The sequence below is a fragment of the Tubulanus polymorphus genome, chromosome 1 (genome assembly GCF_964204645.1).
Source record: "Tubulanus polymorphus chromosome 1, tnTubPoly1.2, whole genome shotgun sequence".
Lineage (NCBI taxonomy): Eukaryota > Metazoa > Nemertea > Palaeonemertea > Tubulaniformes > Tubulanidae > Tubulanus > Tubulanus polymorphus.
In genome coordinates, this window is record NC_134025.1 from 8,772,337 (window position 1) to 8,793,702 (window position 21,366).

General features: G+C 37.5%; 1 protein-coding gene across 1 annotated transcript; it reads right to left on the reverse strand.

Annotated features, from left to right (window-relative positions):
- Positions 1–16,212: 16,212 nt before the first annotated feature.
- LOC141907381 (putative sodium-coupled neutral amino acid transporter 11) lies at positions 16,213–20,640 on the reverse strand. The gene is made up of 13 exons (XM_074797005.1): positions 20,530–20,640; positions 20,183–20,346; positions 19,812–19,926; positions 19,449–19,523; positions 19,153–19,211; positions 18,768–18,909; positions 18,209–18,318; positions 18,057–18,139; positions 17,743–17,813; positions 17,402–17,563; positions 17,127–17,239; positions 16,886–17,017; positions 16,213–16,506 (listed from the first exon to the last, which is right to left on the reverse strand). Exons 2-13 carry the CDS (start codon positions 20,279–20,281, stop codon positions 16,231–16,233), a joined length of 1,437 nt encoding a protein of 478 aa, XP_074653106.1. The 5' UTR covers positions 20,282–20,346; positions 20,530–20,640; the 3' UTR covers positions 16,213–16,230.
- Between the last annotated feature and the right edge of the window lie 726 nt (positions 20,641–21,366).

The following is a 21,366-nucleotide window of genomic DNA, read 5'->3' on the forward strand; positions in this document are numbered from 1 at the left end:
AAGTTCTTATGTGTTGCGACGAACTGAAATCGAATGAAAATTGTATAAGTCGAATTCTTGCGAATAATTCTTTTCTACAAATTTCAACCTGTGATCGACCAATTCAGACTGATATTTATAAACAAATATCCACCACAAACCTTTTAGTATTTTTCATAAGTGCAAAAACTCTGAATGATCAGAATCACATAAACCTGCTATGTCTAGCTCAGTATTATAATATCCCGACGATATATTTGATGGAAAGTGGTTTCGAACCAGAGGATTGCACGTCACCAGATGTATCTATGTTACCAAACGACGTCGATCAGGAGCGATTCACCACCGAAATCGATATCGGAGAAATCCTCACAAATGGAATGGATTGCTGTATCGAAATTACGAAACGAATTGATGAGAGCACGTTGGATACGATAGTGAAACGGCTATCGGCATCGCTTCATCTCGAGGACTTCAGTTTGAAAAACTTCGTACCAGAAGAAGATGTGAATATTGATGCTTGTACTTCGACTGCTGATCTAGAAAGTGATAACGATGCCACTTCTGAAGGTAATACGACTAAATTTTCCCTGGGGTCTTGACAGTGCAATGGGCCTGTATCTGAAATTTCCTCATGAACTAAACTTCATTATTTATTTAAGATTGGCCCGATTTAAGAAACATTGACGATGCTCGAAAATGGATCGTTTCCAAAGAAACCGATATTCTAATCATGAAATCAGTTATCGAAGAATTCGGGGAATTAAAAGCTGAAACATGTCTGAAACATTTGCCTGGATCCTTCAATACAACGGTTGAAAGTGTAACTATGATTGATGGTCATTCGTCCACTGATAATGCCGAATATATTCACAAAAGTGTCATGACAGGTAACCATTGAAGAGCTTTTTGATGGTGTTTAATTTTGTCCCATTCACATTGTTTAATGTGTTCTATTTGCAGAGTTTCCAAGAACCTTTTCCGATATCGAAGAAGCTCGTGACTGGGTGAATTCTAAAGCAGATGATATCTCAATAATGAAATCTATAATGACTGAATTTACTGAACTCAAAGACGATTCATGCTTGAATGAATTATTAGCATTTGATCAGACTAAAGAAAATGACTCTGATACAGACATCAAAGAAGGTTCTGATGCAGAAGCTAAGATCAACATACAATCTAACAAAGTTCTTATGTGTTGTGACGAACTGAAATCGAATGAAAATTGTATAAGTCGAATTCTTGCGAATAATTCTTTTCTACAAATTTCAACTCGTGATCGACAAATTCAGACTGATATTTATAAACAAATATCCACCACAAACCTTTTAGTATTTTTCATAAGTGCAAAAACTCTGAATGATCAGAATCACGTAAACCTGCTCTGTCTAGCTCAGTATTATAATATCCCGACGATATACTTGATGGAAACTGGTTTCGAACCCGAGGATTGCACGTCACCAGATGTATCTATGTTACCAAACGACGTCGATCAGGGGCGATTCACCAGCGATATTGATATCGGAGAAATCCTCACAAATGGAATGGAATGTTGTATTGAAATATCGGAGCAAATTGATGAAAGCTCGTTGGATACGATAGTGAAACAGATATCGGCATCGATTCATCTCGAGGACTACAATTTGGAAAACTTCGTACCAGAAGAAGATGTGAATATTGATGCTTGGACTTCGACTGCTGATCTAGAAAGTGATAGTGATGTCACCTCTGAAGGTTATACGACTAAATTTTCCTTGTAGTCTTGAAAATGGACCTGTATCTGAATTTTCTTTATTTATTTCATTGTTTATTTTAGATTGGCCTGATTTAAGAAATATTGACAATGCCCGAAAATGGATCGTTTCCAAAGAACCAGATATTCTTATCATGAAATCAATTATCGAAGAATTCGCTGAATTGAAAAATGAAACATGTCTAAAATATTTGCCTGGATTCGTCAATACAACGGGTGAAAGTGTAACTATGGTTGATGGCCATTCGTCCACTGATAATGCCGAATATATTCACAAAGGTGTCATGACAGGTAATCATAATATTTGTATAGGTTTTCGACAATGTTTTTGTCCTATACACATGATCTATCATTTCCTTCTACTTGCAGAGCTTCACAGAACGTTTTGCGATATCGATGAAGCTCTTGACTGGGTGAATTCTAGAGCAGATGAAATCTCAATAATGAAATCTATAATGACCGAATTTACTGAACTCAAAGACGAATCATGCTTGAATGAATTATTAGTATTTGATCAGACTAAAGAAAATGACTCTGATACAGACATCAAAGAAGGTTCTGATACAGAAGCTAAGATCAACATACAATCTAACAAAGTTCTTATGTGTTGTGACGAACTGAAATCGAATGAAAATTGTATAAGTCGAATTCTTGCGAATAATTCTTTTCTACAAATTTCAACTCGTGATCGACAAATTCAGACTGATATTTATAAACAAATATCCACCACAAACCTTTTAGTATTTTTCATAAGTGCAAAAACTCTGAATGATCAGAATCACGTAAACCTGCTCTGTCTAGCTCAGTATTATAATATCCCGACGATATACTTGATGGAAACTGGTTTCGAACCCGAGGATTGCACGTCACCAGATGTATCTATGTTACCAAACGACGTCGATCAGGGGCGATTCACCAGCGATATTGATATCGGAGAAATCCTCACAAATGGGATGGAATGTTGTATTGAAATATCGGAGCAAATTGATGAAAGCGCGTTGGATACGATAGTGAAACAGATATCGGCATCGATTCATCTCGAGGACTACAATTTGGAAAACTGCGTACCAGAAGAAGATGTGAATATTGATGCTTGTACTTCGACTGCTGATCTAGAAAGTGATAGTGATGCCACCTCTGAAGGTTATACGACTAAATTTTCCTTGTAGTCTTGAAAATGGACCTGTATCTGAATTTTCTTTATTTATTTCATTGTTTATTTTAGATTGGCCTGATTTAAGAAATATTGACGATGCCCGAAAATGGATCGTTTCCAAAGAACCAGATATTCTTATCATGAAATCAATTATCGAAGAATTCGCTGAATTGAAAAATGAAACATGTCTAAAATATTTGCCTGGATTCGTCAATACAACGGGTGAAAGTGTAACTATGGTTGATGGCCATTCGTCCACTGATAATGCCGAATATATTCACAAAGGTGTCATGACAGGTAATCATAATATTTGTATAGGTTTTCGACAATGTTTTTGTCCTATACACATGATCTATCATTTCCTTCTACTTGCAGAGCTTCACAGAACGTTTTGCGATATCGATGAAGCTCTTGACTGGGTGAATTCTAGAGCAGATGAAATCTCAATAATGAAATCTATAATGACCGAATTTACTGAACTCAAAGACGAATCATGCTTGAATGAATTATTAGTATTTAATCAGACTAAAGAAAATGACTCTGATACAGACATCAAAGAAGGTTCTGATACAGAAGCTAAGATCAACATACAATCTAACAAAGTCCTTATGTGTTGTGACGAACTGAAATCGAATGAAAATTGTATCAGTCGAATTCTTGCGAATAATTCTTTTCTACAAATTTTAACCTGTGATCGACCAATTCAGACTGATATTCATAAACAAATATCCACCACAAACCTTTTAGTATTTTTCATAAGTGCAAAAACTCTGAATGATCAGAATCACATAAACCTGCTATGTCTAGCTCAGTATTATAATATCCCGACGATATATTTGATGGAAACTGGTTTCGAACCCGAGGATTGCACGTCACCAGATGTATCTATGTTACCAGATGACGTCGATCAGGAGCGATTCACGAGCGAAATTGATATCGGAGAAATCCTCACGAATGGAATGGAATGTTGTATTAAAATTACTAAGCGAATTGACGAATGCACGTTGGATATGATAGTTAAACAGACGTCAGCGTCGCTTCCTCTTGAGGCCTTCAGTTTGGAAAACTTCTTACCAGATGTACTCAATATTGATGCTGGTGCTTCAACTCATGAAGAGGAAACATGTCTGAAACATTTGTCCGAATCCTTCTATACAACGGTTGAAAGTGTAACTATGGTTGATGGTCATTCGTCCACTGATAATGCCGAACATATTCACCAAGGTGTCATGACAGGTAACCATAATATTCAAATCTTTAACAGCTTTTTGATGGTGTTTAATTTTGTCCTATCAATCTAATCTTTCTATTTGCAGAGTTTCCAAGAACCTTTTCCGATCTCGAAGAAGCTCGTGACTGGGTGAATTCTAGAGCAGATGATATCTCAATTATGAAATCTATAATGACTGAATTTACTGAACTCAAAGACGATTCATGCTTGAATGATCTATTAGTATCTTATCAGACTCAAGAAGAAAATCACTCTGATACAGACATCAAAGAAGGTTCTGATACAGAAGCTAAGATCAACTTACAATCTAACAAAGTTCTGATGTGTTGTGATGAACTGAAATCGAATGAAAATTGTATAAGTCGAATTCTTGCGAATAATTCTTTTCTACAAATTTCAACCTGTGATCGACCAATTCAGACTGATATTTATAAACAAATATCCACAACAAACCTTTTAGTATTTTTCATAAGTGCAAAAACTCTGAATGATCAGAATCACATAAACCTGCTATGTCTAGCTCAGTATTATAATAACCCGACGATATATTTGATGGAAAGTGGTTTCGAACCAGAGGATTGCACGTCACCAGATGTATCTATGTTACCAAACGACGTCGATCAGGAGCGATTCACCAGCGAAATCGATATCGGAGAAATCCTCACAAATGGAATGGATTGCTGTATCGAAATTACGAAACGAATTGATGAGAGCACGTTGGATACGATAGTGAAACGGATATCGGCATCGCTTCATCTCGAGGACTTCAGTTTGAAAAACTTCGTACCAGAAGAAGATGTGAATATTGATGCTTGTACTTCGACTGCTGATCTAGAAAGTGATAACGATGCCACTTCTGAAGGTAATACGACTAAATGTTCCTTGGAGTCTTGACAGTGCAATGGGCCTATATCTGAAATTTTCTCATGAACTGAACTTCATTATTTATTTAAGATTGGCCCGATTTAAGTAACATTGACGATGCTCGAAAATGGATCGTTTCCAAAGAAACCGATATTCTAATCATGAAATCAGTTATCGAAGAATTCGGGGAATTAAAAGCTGAAACATGTCTGAAACATTTGCCTGGATCCTTCAATACAACGGTTGAAAGTGTAACTATGATTGATGGTCATTCGTCCACTGATAATGCCGAATATATTCACAAAAGTGTCATGACAGGTAACCATTGAAGAGCTTTTTGATGGTGTTTAATTTTGTCCCATTCACATTGTTTAATGCGTTCTATTTGCAGAGTATCCAAGAACCTTTTCCGATCTCGAAAAAGCCCGTGACTGGGTGAATTCTAGAGCAGATGATATCTCAATAATGAAATCTATAATGACTGAATTTACTGAACTCAAAGACGATTCATGCTTGAATGATTTATTAGTATCTTATCAGACTCAAGAAGAAAATCACTCTGATACAGACATCAAAGAAGGTTCTGATACAGAAGCTAAGATCAACTTACAATATAACAAAGTTCTTATGTGTTGCGACGAACTGAAATCGAATGAAAATTGTATCAGTCGAATTCTTGCGAATAATTCTTTTCTACAAATTTCAACCTGTGATCGACCAATTCAGACTGATATTTATAAACAAATATCCACAACAAACCTTTTATTATTTTTCATAAGTGCAAAAACTCTGAATGATCAGAATCACATAAACCTGCTATGTCTAGCTCAGTATTATAATAACCCGACGATATATTTGATGGAAAGTGGTTTCGAACCAGAGGATTGCACGTCACCAGATGTATCTATGTTACCAAACGACGTCGATCAGGAGCGATTCACCGGCGAAATCGATATCGGAGAAATCCTCACAAATGGAATGGATTGCTGTATCGAAATTACGAAACGAATTGATGAGAGCACGTTGGATACGATAGTGAAACGGATATCGGCATCGCTTCATCTCGAGGACTTCAGTTTGAAAAACTTCGTACCAGAAGAAGATGTGAATATTGATGCTTGTACTTCGACTGCTGATCTAGAAAGTGATAACGATGCCACTTCTGAAGGTAATACGACTAAATGTTCCTTGGAGTCTTGACAGTGCAATGGGCCTATATCTGAAATTTTCTCATGAACTGAACTTCATTATTTATTTAAGATTGGCCCGATTTAAGTAACATTGACGATGCTCGAAAATGGATCGTTTCCAAAGAAACCGATATTCTAATCATGAAATCAGTTATCGAAGAATTCGGGGAATTAAAAGCTGAAACATGTCTGAAACATTTGCCTGGATCCTTCAATACAACGGTTGAAAGTGTAACTATGATTGATGGTCATTCGTCCACTGATAATGCCGAATATATTCACAAAAGTGTCATGACAGGTAACCATTGAAGAGCTTTTTGATGGTGTTTAATTTTGTCCCATTCACATTGTTTAATGCGTTCTATTTGCAGAGTATCCAAGAACCTTTTCCGATCTCGAAAAAGCCCGTGACTGGGTGAATTCTAGAGCAGATGATATCTCAATAATGAAATCTATAATGACTGAATTTACTGAACTCAAAGACGATTCATGCTTGAATGATTTATTAGTATCTTATCAGACTCAAGAAGAAAATCACTCTGATACAGACATCAAAGAAGGTTCTGATACAGAAGCTAAGATCAACTTACAATATAACAAAGTTCTTATGTGTTGCGACGAACTGAAATCGAATGAAAATTGTATCAGTCGAATTCTTGCGAATAATTCTTTTCTACAAATTTTAACCTGTGATCGACGAATTCAGACTGATATTTATAAACAAATATCCACCACAAACCTTTTATTATTTTTCATAAGTGCAAAAACTCTGAATGATCAGAATCACATAAACCTGCTATGTCTAGCTCAGTATTATAATATCCCGACGATATATTTGATGGAAAGTGGTTTCGAACCAGAGGATTGCACGTCATCAGATGTATCTATGTTACCAAACGACGTCGATCAGGAGCGATTCACCGGCGAAATCGATATCGGAGAAATCCTCACAAATGGAATGGATTGCTGTATCGAAATTACGAAACGAATTGATGAGAGCACGTTGGATACGATAGTGAAACGGATATCGGCATCGCTTCATCTCGAGGACTTCAGTTTGAGAAACTTCGTACCAGAAGAAGATGTGAATATTGATGCTTGTACTTCGACTGCTGATCTAGAAAGTGATAACGATGCCACTTCTGAAGGTAATACGACTTAATGTTCCTTGGAGTCTTGACAGTGCGATGGGCCTGTATCTGAAATTTTCTCATGAACTGAACTTCATTATTTATTTAAGATTGGCCCGATTTAAGAAACATTGACGATGCTCGAAAATGGATCGTTTCCAAAGAAACCGATATTCTTATCATGAAATCAGTTATCGAAGAATTCGGGGAATTACAAGCTGAAACATGTCTGAAACATTTGCCTGGATCCTTCAATACAACGGTTGAAAGTGTAACTATGATTGATGGTCATTCGTCCACCGATAATGCTGAATATATTCACAAAAGTGTCATGACAGGTAACCATTGAAGAGCTTTTTGATGGTATTTAATTTTGTCCCATTCACATGGTTTATTGCGTTCTATTTCCAGAGTTTCCAGGAACCTTTTCCGATATCGAAGAAGCTCGTGACTGGGTGAATTCTAGAGCAGATGATATCTCAATAATGAAATCTATAATGACTGAATATACTGAACTCAAAGACGATTCGTGCTTGAATGAATTATTAGCATTTGATCAGACTAAAGAAAATGACTCTGATACAGACATCAAAGGAGGTTCTGATACAGAAGCTATGATCAACATACAATATAACAAAGTTCTTATGTGTTGTGACGAACTGAACTCGAATGAAAATTGTATAAGTCGAATTCTTGCGAATAATTCTTTTCTACAAATCTCAACTCGTGATCGACCAATTCAGACTGATATTTATAAACAAATATCCACCACAAACCTTTTAGTATTTTTCATAAGTGCAAACACTCTGAATGATCAGAATCACGTAAACCTGCTCTGTTTAGCTCAGTATTATAATATCCCGACGATATATTTGATGGAAACTGGTTTCGAACCCGAGGATTGCATGTCACCAGATGTATCTATGTTACCAGATGACGTCGATCAGGAGCGATTCACGAGCGAAATTGATATCGGAGAAATCCTCACAAATGGAATGGAATGTTGTATTGAAATTACTAAGCGAATTGACGAATGCACGTTGGATATGATAGTTAAACAGATGTCAGCGTCGCTTCCTCTTGAGGCCTTCAGTTTGGAAAACCTCTTACCAGATGTACTCAATATTGATGCTGGTACTTCAACTCATGAAGAGGAAACATGTATGAAACATTTGTCAGAATCCTTCTATACAACGGTTGAAAGTGCAACTATGGTTGATGGTCATTCGTCCACTGATAATGCCGAACATATTCACCAAGGTGTCATGACAGGAAACCATAATATTCAAATCTTGAACAGCTTTTTGATGGTGTTTAATTTTGTCCTATCAATCTAATGCTTTCTATTTGCAGAGTTTCCAAGAACCTTTTCCGATCTCGAAGAAGCTCGTGACTGGGTGAATTCTAGAGCCGATGATATCTCAAATATGAAATCTATGATGACTGAATTTACTGAACTCAAAGACGATTCATGCTTGAATGATCTATTAGTATCTTATCAGACTCAAGAAGAAAATCACTCTGATACAGACATCAAAGAAGGTTCTGAAACAGAAGCTAAGATCAACTTACAATCTAACAAAGTTCTGATGTGTTGTGATGAACTGAAATCGAATGAAAATTGTATAAGTCGAATTCTTGCGAATAATTCTTTTCTACAAATTTCAACGTGTGATCGACAAATTCAGACTAATATTTATAAACAAATATCCACAACAAATCTTTTAGTATTTTTCATGAGTGCAAAATCTCTGAATGATCAAAATCACGTAAACCTGCTCTGTCTAGCTCAGTATTATAATATCCCGACGATATACTTGATGGAAACTGGTTTCGAACCCGAGGATTGCACGTCACCAGATGTATCTATGTTCCCAAACCACGTCGATCAGGAGCGATTCACCAGCGAAATTGATATTGGGGAAATCCTCATAAACGGAACCGAATGTTGTATTGAAATATCGGAGCGAATTGACGAAAGCACTTTGGATACGATAGTGAAACAGATATCGGCATCGCTTCATCTCGAGGACTTCAGTTTGGAAAACTTCGTACCAGAAGTGAATATCGATGCTTCTACTTCCACTGATGATCTAGAAAGTGATAGCGATGCCACTTCTACTGGTGATGGTAGTGTATATTTTTAAAGCTTTCATACTTAATTCAAAGAATACACAAACGAATATCCCTTAAACTATTCTATTTGTTTCTGTTTTGCAGAAATGCGCCTAGAAATCAATGGCATCGATGATGCTCGAGAATGGATCATCTCAAAAGAATCAGATATTTTGATAATGAGATCTATCATCAAAGAGTTCGATGAATTAAAAGATGTAGCATGTTTGAAAGATCCAACTGCCTTCCACAATTCAAAAGACGAAAGTGTTGTATCTATGGTTGATGGTTATACGTCCACTGATGATGCCGAATGCACACACAAAGGTGTCATGACAGGTAACTGGTTGTCATTTTCATGTGAAATAGCGGCACTTTTTTCTCTGTTATGAATACATATTCGTACATCTTTTCTAGAAATTTATCAAACATTCTGTAACGTCGCTCGTGACTGGGTGAAATATAGAAAAGATGATATATCAACAGTGAAAACAATCATGACCGAATTCAACGAATTAATCGAAGAGACATGTCTTAAAGATTTGGACGATTATTTTTGTCTCAGAAGAGACATTGACACCGTCGATATTTGTACCTCAACTGATATAGAATATTCAGATAAGGCGATTTCAACAGGTAAATGATACAACCTATTCAAACATTTTAATATTTCTTGATTATTGACTATATTTCTTGTATTGCTTTTTCTTTTATTCATCTATACAGAGTTTTGCCAAGAATTCAACACAATCAATGACGCTCGAGAATGGATCATTTCCAAAGAATCGGATCTTTCTACCTTGAAAACCGTTACCTCGAAATTCAGTGAACTTAAAGATGTTGTCATTTTGAGAGACCTTTATGAATCTGTTTACAACCCAAAAGAAAATATCACCGATGCATTTACTTGTACTGACGAGGTGGAACATGAAAATAAGGCAATTTCAACTGGTAAAAACTACTAAGAACTATACCTTTTAAATAACTATTTGTATTTTGTATATATCCGGATGAAAGATCCTAATTCTTTCCTTTCCAGATACGCCCATGCCAACGGAAGAGAATAGACATTTGGATAGTAAAGTTCCCCTTGTTGCGATAGGAAGTCAATTTCTGTACCCATCATCACTTGACATGAGTGCGTCGTCAAAAGAAACTCTAGATCGCATTTTGACGCCTGTTTTGCCATTTTGTTACGTGTTTAGCACATCAGCTCCAATCACCAACAGTGAAGAGTTATTAATGTTAATTGAGAAAATTCGCAACTGCGATATATTTATCTGTCATCTCGATGATGAGTATATTTACTCCCAATGCTGCATAAACTCCCTGGCACTTGCGGTGTTTTTCGACCGGCCTGTTATCATGATTCGCGAGCCTCTGTTCACCCTACCGAAATCGCCTTATCAATCGTTGCAACCGAACGTAATCGAATTTCTCACCGAGACAGCAGGCAAATATGAAAGTGACATCTTAGACTTTGTTCGCGATAATTACCAAAAAAAGGTTGGAGATTTCAATGACGTGTTATCACGCGGTGCAGATTCTGCCTTGATTTACGATGCCGGTTTTGAGGAGATGTTCACGCTGCGTCTATACGACTGCATGGCTAACTTTATCTCGGATGACGTTTTTAAAGCTGGTGTCATAAGTGCACGTCAACGGATAAATACGTGTCGTGAGTATCTGTTTGAGAAGGAACCTACCGAAGCTTCGATTAATAGTTCTATTTTCGAAGACGACGTCCGTAATTCCCTCGAGTTGACGCCGGATTCGGTCAACGCGTTGTCGACAACTTTAGATGTCGACGCAGATACATCAACCCACCCTTCAATATACGTTCAAACGGATACTGAAGTTGACACCGCAATGATAAGCAAACGTGAGTCTTCGACTATGCTAATTATAGATAACGGATCTATCGCAAATGTACGGTATTTTCGATTAAAAAAGCTGATATATGTCGTGTACTTGATACGGTCCCATGGAGAGCACTTGGATTCAAATTTCTATTTCGATACACCATTAAGCACACCAAAGATAAAATGCAATAATTCATGATTTCAAAATTATATTGAAAAAAATAATTTCTCCGGACGGGACGTTATCATACCTTCAAATGAAAGGGCAGCCATTTGTATAGACGGTAAGTATGTTAGATAATGCGCATGTAGTAACCTTAAACATTTCTTGTGTCTTTTTTGCCAGCAAATGATACACGTGAATACCGACCACTACGCACAGCCATCAGCCAAAAGAATTTCGACGATGCATTCAGGGAAGAATTATCTGGTGTCATCCCGACGTTGAATGGAACCAAGGAATGGTTTAGACGAAATGATAGTGTCTTTTTAACCGCAAAAAATTTATTGCTTTGCTACCCCGATATCATTGAACACGATAATGCGACTATGAGAAATTTGCAAAAACTAGTTAGCATTATTGAACTGAAAGAATGCAACACTACAGCCCCAGATTCTGGTGTCGATTTACAATCGGATTCTACTCGTCCTATACCAGTTTTACTGATTTGTTCTGCGGAAAAGATGGATAATTCGGAATTTCACCTGAGAAGAACTGTCAGCTTTCTCAGCTCTCAAGCTTTCGTTCATGTAATGCCGAACGATTTAGAAGAGCAGTCGACAATAACCGATTCTGTTCTAGGTGCAGACGTTCTAGTTTGTTACTTTAGTCAACGTTTTATGAAATCGCAAACCTGCGTTAGCACCCTTATCGCTGCCTCTTTCCACAATGTTCCGATCGTACTTGTACGCGGCGAACTTCAAGAATTACCGGAAGATCTATCGTACTCACAGGTTTGCTTTGAAAAGGATAATTCGAATAAGATGTGTGAACCAGACGCAAGCAAAATTCTTCTGGACTTATGGGATACGTCAGCTTTGATACATCGTGATTTTTATTCTTCGATTGAGTCGGTGTGTAAAAGGTTAGAACCTCTTGTCGGGAATACCTTCAAATCCTTAGAAATGGAAAAATTAGACAAGGATGATGGAAACTTGCAGTCACTGAGGAGATCCAGTGAACCATTCGTTTCATGGGCAGACGGTAGAAGGAAAAGAAAACTAGGTAGGTTCATTCTCTTATGTATGAATTACTATAGAGATAGATCATCGTGTAAATTTCGTACATATTTCCTATACATACCATTGGGAATATACTCTCGAGATGTAACGTTTCTTTGTGTGTGAATTCGCTATTCGCTGCGAAATGTTGATTAATCTTTATTTCATTTTTTTTTCATTTTCCTAATCAAAGGTTCATTGAAAGGAAATGTCATTTTCCATTCTTTAAGAGAATATAAGGATGCTGAGATAGGTATTTTTCCAACCTATGAAGGTGCCAAAATATGGCTTCACAGACGTGCGTTTGATATGGCAGTAACAGCTAATCTTTTACGAAAATACAGAAATTTAGCGGATGAACCTGAACTTGCTGGTTTTTGGGACGTAATCAATTCCCATTTCGATAAGAACATCGAGGAAAAACGAGGTTATCCCGCACTCTTCAAAATTAATTCGTCTCCGTTTACCACACCACAAAGCTGTCCGACCCCTTTGATCTATGTCTGCGGAGATGCGACCGTGTCAGTAGAAGATGTTAAGAAATCGCGAATGACAATCATAGACCGGATAACAAAATCACTTCTTCCGTTTTTCTATATCCACCATGGCGCATCGCTACCGACGGATGACGACGAAGTTCCGGATATTTGCTCTCGCATCATGAACAGCGACGTTTTCATGTTTTATTTGAGCAGGTATACGCTTGAAAATCCATCATGTTTAGAAGGCTTGTGCGTCGCGATTCATTACAAAGTTCCTATACTGATGATAAGAGAACCGAGATACAAATTACCGGAAAAGCTACCTGAATGTGAAGTTCTACAGAGACTGCGAGGCAGTATAAACGTCAAGTCTATTGACGATGAGCTGGAATTGAATGATGTTTTACGGCTTGGACATGCGGAGGCAATAGCCTACGTTGGAGAATACCACCATGCCGGGATCGCTAGGTTATTCGATAGATTAGAACGGTTTTTAGGAAGTGATTTCAGGGACTTGAAATTCAGATTAACGAAATACGTAAAACAGGATAGAATTCGACGAAAATTGTTGTTTAAAGAAGTTCAGCATGATTCAACACGCAAAGACAATGTCACCAGCGATTTATTTCAATATGTGACTGATTCGAGCCATTCGACTGATATAATGCACCATTCATCCCATGATATAACTCCGATTTCCATTTTGGAGGTCACCGATAAAACAGACAACGTCTTAGATGAGATAAAAACAAAGATTTCGATCAAAGATGTTGGGACGATGACAGATCCATTAGAAGGTAACCATTCACTAAGAAATTGAAAATCATTCTTTAGATAAAAATGAATTCTCTTGTGGGCTTCTTGTTATATTCGTATATTAGGGTAGATTTTATAATTTCCGAAATCATTATTGGTCGATCGATTTTGTTTTCAGTTGCTTCGAAATTTGACATACAGTATTGCCAGACGGATCGAGCATTCAAACTGTGGCGAGACGAAGAACTCCCCTCTGAAGTTCTGCCAACGTTCGATGGCGCTCAAGAATGGTTCAGAAGACATCGTGATGATGCAAACCTGAGCCTCATGTTATTGCACGCGTATCCGGAACTCATTCTCGATGCGAGCATGGAAAAAGCTAAAGAATTCCTGCTTCCTTTGTTAAACGAACTTACAAAGGTCACGGCCATTGACTCCAAAAAGCACCAACTGAAATCATCACGCACTGATAAGATTCTGCAGCCTTTTAGTTTGTTGACGCCGTATGTTTATGTTTGCGGCGATGAATCTGATGTCACCACTATCACATGTGAAACCAGTATAACTCCAGTTACGCGATCGTTACTACCTTACTGTTACGTACATTTGGGTCCGGCTTTACCCCCGTTTGAAAACAAATATTCCGAAATATGTTCCCGTATTATCAACAGCGACGCATTCGTTTTTGTCGTTAAAGACGAAACGTTAAACAGCCAGTTGTGTATAAATGCACTAGCGATGGCGGCATTTTTCGACATTCCTATAATAATGTTCAAGCCACCGCATTATAAACTTCCTTCGCGATATGTCCGACCAAACATTCTGTTAAACAACAGGAAATATCGTAGCAGAAACGATGGTTTGGTCGATCAGACCGATTCTGTTGCCAGGCCCCCGACACCAGTGTTTATGGACGAAGAAATCATCGATATAGGTTGCGTATTAGCGAAAGGTCTCGATGAGGCTATCACATACACACATGGATTTAGTGTACAATGTATACTAAAACTGTACGACCGATTATCAATTCATTTTGGAGAAACGTTTAAATTTGCCCAGAACAAATTACGTTTTCGTTCCGGTTCCGAAAATTCTAAGGAAATTCGGCGATCATTGTCAGTAGAAACTGCAAGAGCAAAAAGAGAAAGCGGCCCGAAGTTGCCACCAATTATACAAACTAAGTTCCTCCACGATCCGATTACGCAAGTACACCTCGATTCCTCATTTCCAACAGGTGGAACGAGACTATTTGAAGATCCTACGATTGTAAACAGCTCTTTCGATTCGGGTTCGTTAGAACTACCCATACTACGTCCCATTATCAGTGGACGTGCCATGGGGAAAAAGAAAAGAACGAAAAGTAACAAATCTAACGTTTGCGAACAGAGCGATAAAGGCGTCAAAAGTGATCCGAAGAATGACTCTAATAAAAGTCTGGAAATCAAAGGTACTAAAATTTTTCCATCGCTGCACAAGGCGAAACAGTTATTCAAACGTCCAATACTTCCGAATGTGAATAATATTGGCCGAATTTCATCAGTCGACACGAGATCATCCGCCGATACCCAGTCTATTCTAAATAACACTATGGGTGACGATTCTGTCTTCCGTTCACCGAGAAGACGGCGACCTCAAGACGCGAAATTCAACAAGCAAATAAAAAAGTCGCGGGACAACATCCGACCATCGACGAAAGACACTAAAAAGACTGTGTACTTACTGCATCGGGGTAAGGACAGGATGGATACGAAACTGATACCGTGGCCACCTACTGATGAAACATGGAAATACCTTGAAGACAATGTTGTCGATCCGTGGCGTAGCACTCCTATAAATTTCGATTCAGTATGCTTAGATCCAGATATTTTACAAAGCACTGATACAGACCTTCAATGAATCGCGTATCACTGGCAGTGTATGGTGTTTATGAGTACGCGGTAACAATATTGACAAATATCACTCGTAAAGCCCCCGCGCGCTAGGAGAAAAGGGTGGCATGGCCTCTCCTCCCTCCTAGTCTGCAGTACCATGTTTAATCATTTTGTCCGCGTTCCGCCTAGTGTGTGCCGGGACTGCGCGCCGTGGCTGCAGCACCTCCCTGGGCGAACCAATCGAAATATCATGTTTTAACAAGTGACATAATTGGAAGAAGAAGCAAAATGCTCTAATATGCATACAATTGTAGAAATGGTGTTGGCGTCTAAATTGTGATTATTTCATTTTTGAGTTTATTCCATGCGAAAGAAGAAATTAGGTTGCTTAAAAGGAAAATAAAAAGACAGTGAATCATAAATTTGGTTCGACGTCAATAGAAAATCGTTACTAAGTCCATGCAGTCTATTTAATCACTTCAAACTGATACTCAGAAAAAAAGCATCCATGATTGTCAACATAGTAACGAATTTTGAATTTTTGGCGCCGCCAGTTCACCTAGTGGCCAAAGATTAAAATGCAAATCAGTGAATATAATCAGATAATTTTTTTATTTTCATGAAACCATCAATAAATCATAACGATACGAGACTTCATCAGTGAACGTGGTGTTCGTCTTTATACAGTACGGCATTTCGGCACCGTGACTGCAGGTTACGCCCGCGATCAGGTGTTCAATGACCTGATACAAGCCAACACATACAACCCCGACACCTAGCACAACAACGACTGTTGGCAACACGTTTGCCTTTGATAGAATGGGTTCATTTCGTAGTTTCATATAACATAGCGCCGGGAATAAGAAAATCATCGGCGCTGCTGTCACAACCCCCTGAAAAATATAAAATGATTTTGTAATGATACGGGGATGATGATAGTAACGTATATGTACTTAGCAAATGAAAAAAAAGAAACAGATATTCAAAGTTACATTATCGGACATGGGTACATGCATTATATATTACGAATAATTTTTTGATGAATTTTGTTATAGCTTTTCACCAATTGCTAATTCCCTTTACGATAAACAACTACGAAAAACATCTGAACGTTAGCTGGATTTCTATTTTCTAAACAAGCTGAATATTACAGTAACACGAGCAGAAAGCCTTTCTGCATCGAGACCCTGCCAAAAAACACCATTCATTAACTACCTTCATAATGTGTAATCCTATACTTTCTGGGAGATGCGCCTTTCCAAAAAAACTTACGGTTATTTCTAGAACGATAGACACACAGTCAGTGGATAGCGATATGGCCAGTGTTGTACCGGTAATGATAATCGTCTCAATAACATGGCGTAGTAGAGTCTGCGGACTTTTAAAGAATACGTTTTCTATCACCTGGTACGTAAAGAGCAAAACATCATTTCCACTAGAATAGCTCGGAAGAACATGATTCCGTTCCCAAAAAAAGAAAAGTCTTAGAATGAATAGAAATTGACACATTTACCTCTCTCACGACGAAACACTCCAGGGGATAGGTAAGCATTATGTTGGTTGTATACATAAGCCTCGCAATGTTTGCCATGATGTCGTTGTTGCAGAAATTCTCCAAGATATTTCCTGATTCGAAAAAAACAAATCATCTTGAATTACTAAGGCCACCCTGTTTCAAACCAACTTATGCTTTACACGTTACCGTGTAATCGCCATATAGTTTTCTAAGGTAATTCAATTCGTGAGTAATAAAAATGGAGAAATTGAGTCTGCTATTTTGATTCAAACCTTGAATTTCCGAGCGGAATGTACTGTAACCGCAGCACCCGACAATAGCCATCATTACAACGACGAATGACATACTACTATGCGTAATCTTTGCCCACTGCGACGTTGTCTTAATCCTCAATGAATCCCAAATAAGGAAAGCATTGTGGTGACAAAGATAGGCTGAAATAGAAGGCCTTAAATTCAGCTTTATAACATTCCCTTCACAATAGATATATCTTCCTAATCAAGTTAGGTCGATACAGGCACCACCTTGTACACCAAGGTGGGGAAAGGTGATTACTGCAGAATTAACCCATAAAATTTCTGAGGTCCAAGGTTCTGAGGTTTATGCTACTCACCAAAGGCCATAATGCTGACACCCTGAAGAAATTTTGGTTTAGCAAATTCCCAATCGGATGGTAAATGTGGACTTCATAAAATGGAAAAAAATGCGTCATACAACATATTGCTTTATAAATATAAGGGAACTGTAGAAATAATTGACTAAACAAGGTATGACACGTTTACAGCCTGGATGAAGGATGTTTTGTAGTTAAGTGGTATATTGTGGGGTTTGATCGAAATGTTTTGAACGTGTCGATAAGGTCGCCATTTAGTTGGCACTGCTGACTTATTGATGATTGTTTAATGCGTCTGAGTGGCAGGTACTTACACAGCTGTGTCGACCATAATAACCAGTTTATAAATGAGAAATGCACAAAACAGAATGATCATGCTTAACGAAAATGCAGCAAACTGAAAGAAACAATGAAAACATCCTCACGAACCATCGAATATGAATTCTTTCGATCACGAATGGTATACCTTCTCTAATCTGGACACATTTCTGAACAGAGATATGGGAACCATGATGACGATATTTGCTGCCGCGATATAAAGCTGACGGCTGTCTAATATGGTACCCGTAATGGAATCTGTAATAACAGACGACCATTAAACATCGGTTTAGACACAGAAGTTATCTGATCGGAATATATCGCTCGCCTATTGACTGTTTTGGGACTGGAATCATATATCAATATCAATTTGAAGCTTAAGAGTTTGATTAAAACGGGAGGATATGCTGTTCTTTACTCTGGTACACGTGCTTTAGTTCCTAATGTATATAACATATGTTTATATAACAATCACCGAATCTCCTTTGTTATTTTGTACGCTAGACCTCGCATAGCTACCCCAATTCCACCAATAAGCTATCATAGCAGGTCCAACTAAATAACATCAATACATGGCTGCATTGACCGCAAATTACATACAGAAATATAATAAGATATCAGGATGGATTATTCTCCCGCCAGACCATTCGGTCGTCGGCTTTTTGTAAAAAGAATATCTATTACTGATTGGATTACGAGCTACTTACGTCCGCCTATCCATTCGGCTAGCTTCGTTAAATTGTCTCCTACAATTATGTTATAGCTGACCATTGCCAGATACGGATACAAAAACTGTACGAAAGTAATCACGACATAACCCGGTTTTCCGAACGCTGCTTGAACAACCTCCTAGATCGCGGGAAAATATTTGTCAGAGACGTGTTTCTGGGGGATTTAGTGAATCGGGTATATACAGTCAAAGTCCATTGCAATACCATCATTATTCAATGCCTATGCTAAATTTGAGATAATTCACTTTTTCAGGAATTTGAGTATTATATAATGTAATATATACTATTCGCGTTTTCATTTCGAACGCGTTTTTATTCCGTGAAGAGAATGTATTTCACCGCTTACGCAAATGGAAATTACCTGATATGTTGACTTATTGCATAATGTCCCAGCTTTAATCAGAATAATTAATGAATAATCTAAAAATAAAGTAGACTGAATTTATCAAGCATGTCGCTCAATTGAAAACTATTCATCTGATATTTACAAGATGACCTGCTCTAAGTCTTTTGGTCAGTTGTTTACATATCTGTTACCGTGCTTGACAGCCTAAATCCTTATGATATACCATATTAGCAGAGTGCGTTGTTGAGGTTTTTATATTGTCCCTTACATATTCCTTTTTTGCAGAAGTGATAATTTTTAAATAAACGTACCATTTATCAAGCCTGTAAGAATCAATAAAATTGAGCCAAGTCCGATTCCACTCGTTCCAATAGCATAAGGGATTCCTGGAACAATGGATGATATAATGATATGACAAAGATGATTATGCATCATTTGATATAATCATGAGCTTAGGTTAAAGAATAATCACATCAGATACATTGCATAATGCGGGGAGATGAGAGGAGCTGGATCTTTCTTATTTAATCTCTTCGTTATTTATAAGATCAACTTTTTCGTTAATGATGATATCGAAGATGTAATTAACCCACTGGGATCATTGTACTGTATTGTCGGATATAACTCTACAGTGACATAATATTTGATAAAAATATCGAAAACAAAATACAAACCGATTATTCCAGCTCCAATAATAGAGTTCGATGTATTGAAACACGCCCCAAAGAGTCCACTTTTTAGGTTTTCGTTACTATTGGTTGCCGCTTCGGTGTCTGTTACTAATGGAACCTATAATGTTAAACGATTACGTCTAAAGAAGGGGAGCACATCATTGGCATTGGAAGTGATTTAACCACAGCTGATGTATTCATCTATTACATTTAACCTACGAGCAAAATTGCTCGTAGATTTAACCATGGACGTATAAACTAGATTTCTAGTTTATAAGTCCATGATTTAACTTAACATAAGACTATTCAAGCGGGTCTTATCAAATTTGGTGTGATAGTTCTTATCAATAATAGCCTATCTAGTTGAATCAGACCTTTTGATGTTCTTCCGTTGCATTGTAAGAAGATTTGTTCGTCGATGCAGATATCAATAATGGTGTTGTATTACGTGAACCATCTTTGTTTTCGGACATGTCGTATGGCGCTCTACCAGTGATCTTGTCTTGATACTCTTATCACTTGTCTTCGGTTCCCTTTGCTTGGAACAAAATCACCAAAATATATTCCTCATTAATCTTTGATCGTATGTTTATGAACGTCAATTACGCATGATTAAGGAACTGGCCACTTATTTACATGTATCATCAATAAGATCCCATACTTCAATATCCCAGTCTTATATTACGTACTTTAAGAAACAGGTTAATGCAGTTTCATATACCTTTTGCTAGTTATATGCGGGGCTCCTTCGGTACTGGTTTATGGTCCTGGAAGCGCCATTGTTCTGAATATCAATCTAACTCCGTGTCTTTGGTGAAATCAACTGGGTCAATATATTAGATATACGCCATTATCAATAGAAATGGCATTCTTCGCCAAAGAGAAGAAATGCCAAAGGGATATACATATATATCCGAGACAGTAAATGGCTGCGAACTCATCAGTAACTCATATATCAATATCACTTTGTCAATAATTTACTAGGGATATGATATTGCAGCAACATGATATATGTAAAAAAATCGAGTAACTTAATGCAGATTTACAGCTATCAGAAAATAACTACATCAAGATTTGTCTATTCAGATGCGCGGGTAACTTGTTGATAAACAATCAGTTAGACGTTTACGTCACCAGTTCGTAGAAAATGTCGACATCGTTATCACCATCATTTCATAATTAATGCGATATAGTTTACGAGAAAAACTCTGAGTAAAGGGCACTGAATACTGAATAATGCGTGGTCGGTTTCTCATGATTATGCTTTATATGCAGAAAATAACAAGGCATTATCTCAGATCTCTACATTTGTTAGCTGGAAAAAGTTCGAACTGGCACGTACGTAGGCTGGTGTGTGGGTAATCGGTAATCTCTTTGTTTTTATTTGCGTCGGGGGAAAATATGTCTGACTTCTTAAATAACGAAACTCTTTTCAAACTTTGATCGATGTTTTTGTGTTGATAAGCATTTTCCTATATAGTGAACTAGACCATGCGAGTTCAAACTGGTTGGGGGAATAAATGTATACCTTTGCTTGAGTTGGTGACTTGAGAATCCA